The sequence below is a fragment of the Limulus polyphemus genome, unplaced genomic scaffold (assembly GCF_000517525.1).
Source record: "Limulus polyphemus unplaced genomic scaffold, Limulus_polyphemus-2.1.2 Scaffold9303, whole genome shotgun sequence".
Lineage (NCBI taxonomy): Eukaryota > Metazoa > Arthropoda > Merostomata > Xiphosura > Limulidae > Limulus > Limulus polyphemus.
The window spans coordinates 14,717-19,908 of NW_013674913.1; the positions used below are offsets into that span (position 1 = coordinate 14,717).

At 31.7% G+C, this 5,192-nt stretch overlaps 1 protein-coding gene across 1 annotated transcript in view; it reads right to left on the reverse strand.

Moving 5' to 3' along the window:
• The window catches only part of LOC106475858 (probable histone-lysine N-methyltransferase PRDM7), a gene marked incomplete at its 3' end in the record, with an annotated part of 18,561 nt that extends 14,298 nt beyond the window's left edge, over window positions 1–4,263 (reverse strand). Inside the window, exon 1 of the mRNA XM_013936532.1 lies at window positions 4,131–4,263. Coding sequence (XP_013791986.1) covers window positions 4,131–4,263 — 133 coding nt within the window. The remainder of the gene's footprint in view (window positions 1–4,130) is intronic.
• Between the last annotated feature and the right edge of the window lie 929 nt (window positions 4,264–5,192).

Here is a 5,192-nt window from a genome sequence, read left to right on the forward strand (position 1 = left end):
AGTGGTAAAAACGTCCATAAAAACAGCAAAAACTGAAAATTTGTATGTATCCCCGCATGGACCTAATACCGCCATACCAATTTGGGTGAAGATACATCCATGTTCTGTGAAGTAGTTACATGGACAGACAACAGACAGTACTATTGTATTTATATAGATTCTTACTCCTATTTGGACTCTTATTCTCATATATATATATATATATATATATATATTATCATATTGTACAAACTTTGTTTTCCCAGTGTTTCACGTGTATGTTATATTAGATCTGTTGCATGATGTTAATTTCGAACGTTCTATTCCATAACAGTTTAAAATCACCAGAGGAAGGGCGTCCAAGCCCGAAACTCTGTGAATATTAAGGCATCTATTTCGCATTAAAAGTTTTTCCAATTTTTGTTTTCGATTTAATCGTACCAAAGAGTTTTTTTTAGCTGATTTTTCTTCTTAAATATATTTTTGCGGTTCTATATAAACAACGAATATAACATGACTAACCCTAAACATCAATACAAGTCTACATCATAGCACGATTTCCTTCCTACAATCATTCTCAGACTATTTTATTTTGTGGACTTAATCTTTTTCGCTCCACTTTGTCAAAAACAAGGTACTATTGTCACATTACTTTTATTAAGTACTTGTTTATGCAATCGTATTATTTCCTAATGGTTTTCGACTAAACTTTCATCCACTTGTGTTTAACCATGAGGAACTTTATAGTCACCAAGATACTCACCTAGTGTTCCACAAACTTAATACGTGTTTGTTTTCACTCTGTCATCCAACAAAGTGTTTTTGCATCTCAAAACCTTTTATATCAATGCCGTCATCTATATGAAATGACTGACAAAGAGACGTCACGTTCAACACATGAAAATCCGTGAACTAAATGAAAAGTAGTTTATCACATTAAATAACGTAAAATTCCATAAGTTAAAAAAACTTACAAAACATTAAAAATCATTATTATACTGTTTATGGGCTACACCCACAACTAATAAGACTTATTCGACATAATATCGAACAAACATCTAACCAGTTAAACCACGAAGTTCAAACAGACCATATCAAGAGCAGTAAGCCTCAAACCAAAAGTCCATTGACTGCTTCACCCAATCAGGTCATCAACATCCCTCCTGACCTTCCACTATCAGACGTTAAAAGATCAGTTTGAGAAAAAGTCTTAAATTTGTTCCTACATGCCATCATGCTGATGACTTCAACAACAAAAGAGATGTCGCACAATTTTTTTCGCCGTTTAGGCTTACAAACCCACTTCATCAACAACAGTTCTGTTGACAATAACCAAAATCCATCTGACGAGAACAATGATATCTTTCCATTCGAAAGTCACAATAACACCTGGACACCTAACCAAGGAAAATTTCCAGCTTTAGAGTATTTTATCGATAAATGTCAAGAAGAAATCAACAACCTAAATGTCTCTAATAAACACACGTTTAAACACAACCTGCAGAGAGATGAGAGAAAAAAAAAAACACATCGAAGAACTTAAAGATAGACATGACATCGCCATCAAACCAGCAGACAAAGGTGGTATTATAGTCGTATGGCGCGAGGACCTGTATATAGTGGAGGTAAAACAACAACTATCTAATGGTCAAGACTATTTTAAACTACAAACAGCAAATGCAATCCCTACTATCTCGTCTACATTTTTTTTTGAAGGATTGATATCATCCATCCCTACGTTTATTTACTTTTTTAAAATGCTTTTTCTTGACTTGTTTGCTTATTTTTTAAAGCAGTGTTTTATTAGACATAGGAAAGTTATATTTATAACCAAGTTCTAAATACAATGAGGTTCCAACTGTAATATTTACTGTTTATCTATTATTGGTTGGTAATTCCTGTTTCACCCTTTTTAAAGGAACACCAAATTTCTGTAAGAAAGCTAACTACAAGGGGGTAATGATAACATCGTTTACATTAGAATTATGATTTTTTAATTACTACTAGTTATTAATAATACTTATAAAAGCGGATAATCCGTTTGAAACTATGTCACCTCAGTGAAATTGGTTGACACTATTGTTTTGGTTTTTGAGTTAACATGTAATAAAAAAGAAACAGAAGGAAGAAGAACAAGAAATTAAAACTTTTTTCTATAATATTTACAGACATTCCTAGAACTTGTGACTCAGTCATTACATAGATATTGTTATAAAAGGAAACACTGTATAGTATTGTAAAGATCTGATGACCTATTGAGGATATATTTAAAATACTATATCGATGAACAATCCGGGCCATCCCTACGTAGGCAGTGCTACTGTCTGCCTGATAATTATAATTTAACCCTAATTCAATTAACCTTGAGATATTAGGTCTATATGTTAGTATTAAAATAAATAAAAGTTTAAGTTAGAACATTCGAGTAAGTTAAAGAAACAGGTGTCATGGAAACTAATGTTAAGCCTAACTGTTATTAGGCCTAAACTGATGAGGCTATCTTTCCCGTATCATTAAAAGTTAAGTAACACATTGAAAGAAAAAACTTGTAACATAGATCTTATTTTTCAACTTATAGCCTTAAATAAATTAGGCTTAGTAATTATTCCCATATAAATTTAGAATTAGATATCAAGTTGATTTACATTTATTTAAACTCTGATAATTTTTTAATAAGATAATATTAATAATATTCTTAATTTTTATGTCCTAACATTTTTAAGCTAACTTGCATCTTTTCAAGAGTCAATATTAAAATCAAAAGCTTTGGTATAACTTAAGTTTTATGTTAGCCTAGGTAACTAACTTTATGTTTAGTCAATTACGGTTGAACGCTTATTAAATGATGCAGTAATTAAAGTGATATTCAATACATTTGTTTAGGTTATCTTAAAAGATAACTTAGGCCTACGATCTTAATGGAAACGCCAATCCCAACACAAATTAGATCTTTGTTGTAAGGAGAGGAAATCCAATGTATAGTTTAATTTTAATGACCATAGGAGTGGTCGAAAGGTTGTTATAAAGTTTGAAAAATAATATAATCTACTCAAAAAGCTGTACACTGACTTTTCTTTCTAAGTTAGTTCCACTGTATTGACAGTTATATTGTTGCCACTTACAGTCTCAATAAAAATTAAAATAATTTTATCTTCACTGAAAAATAATCCGGTGTTTGACCTCTGAAATAGTCCATCATACGACCTTGGCTAACAAGTTAAACCATAACTACTTCTAAATTAGAGATTATACTACAGTAACATTAACCTATTAGATATAATTATCCATAGGCCTAACTTTAGGCATGTACCTATATATATATAAAAACAGAAATGTCGTCTGCTGTTGGCTTTTAAATTTACCAAATACATTTTTTAGCCGTTCGCAACCAAACTTAGCATACGCCCTGGGGGATAACTGGGGAGTGTCACAGGGGATCACTCTTCAAACCTGCCCCATGCCACCCCTTGAAGTCTTTCTCTGTTTTTAAGTCTGCTTTTCACGCTTATAGAATTGGCTAATCTCGATCAATCTTGCCATTAACTTGAGGGAAACAGCAAGTTAGTTAAATATGGCGTCTCCACATACACATTCCTGTTTAACTTTAAGGGAAGATGTGTTTTCTTCTTTCTACATGGCGTCTCCTGAAGCTTCTCTTTGCGAATAGATGATTTTTTTTCTTTATTAATAAACAAGAGAATTAGGACACGTGGGTACATTTCGCTCAGAAAATAGGCTTCGGAAGTCAAAATATTTACATACTGTGAACCGCTCATTATGCTGATGTATTGCTAATCGCTAACGTTGTACTCATTGACAAATCACGGCATAGTGACAACATGAAATAAATAGTAACTAAATACCTATTCCAACTGCGCGACATCTAAATATCCACTTTGTCAACTTTTAGCAGTTTAAGTACGTAAGTTAGGACTAATGCCGAAGTGCCGGTCATTTTATCTCTATAACTAATATCTTTGGTTAGTAATATGTAACATACTTCAGCTTTCATTGAGTATTATGAGAAGTAAAAAATAATATTACTATTAGTATTACTAAAGTAAAAGTTAGGGACTTTTTTATCATAAGCTTAGGCCTTAAAGTTAGCATTCACATTTACTTTAGTAATGGCGGGAAATTAATGGCCTTACCTAATTTGCACATCATGTCATAGTTCAGTTTAATGTTGGTATAACGCATTTTTTCATAAGAGCACATTTCTTCCCATTCCTTCTTTGTAAAATACTTTTGGATTGTTTCATCGATTTGTGTACGTTTAGACATAGTGAAACATTAAGTAAGACTTAACCGCGTAATCTGTCGTCTGAACATAACTTTTTATTTTCGCCACAGGGTACTTTTGGAAATTTTATATAAAAGTAAAAATAAATATTTACTTTTTACATTATATGTGGTTAAGTGTATATTCTGTCTTAGTTATACGACTTAAATGAACTAATTTAGAAAAGTTGCGAGATTTATTTTGATTAAGTCTGTAGAGCGTTTGTTTTTCAGTTCATTCTGATTTCATTAAAATAAGTTGTTTAGGACAACTAACTGATCACCGTGTTAGCCATTTTAAATTAAAATATCGCTTTTACATCAAACTAATGAGAAAAGACTTAATGGTGACAGTATTATAACTGACAACAATTAATTTTATACTTTTTAACATCTGCTTGACTGTATACTGAGAACGACTTTTACGAAAACAAATTTAAAAAACTCAAAATTTTGGCCATGTGAAAAAAAACTTCAAAAAATGTTACACATTTAAATTCATTTCATGAACATCAAAGAAATTTGAAGGGGTATTTTAAAGTTTAAGTTTACTTTAGTATGGAATAATAATTTAAAACACGCAAAAACACGCTTATGATATTACAATACATTCTAATTTTGATATTAAAATAGTCTTTTTTGTGATCTTTTTCTTGGAAATTAATTTTTTATTTTACTTTTGCTATGGTTTTAATATAAAACCAACCTCACTTGACTGACCTTGCATGATCTGGTGGTTAGGGCGCTCGACTTACTATTTGCGGGTCGCGGATTCGAATCTCATCACCGTCTGGGCGTTATAATTTGACGGCAAATCCTACTATGCGTTGGTAAAGAGTAGTTTAAGAGTTGGCAGTAGGTGGAGTTTACTATTTATTTTTCCTCTAGTCTATTACTTCTGCATTAGAAACAGATAGCCCTCGAGTAACTTT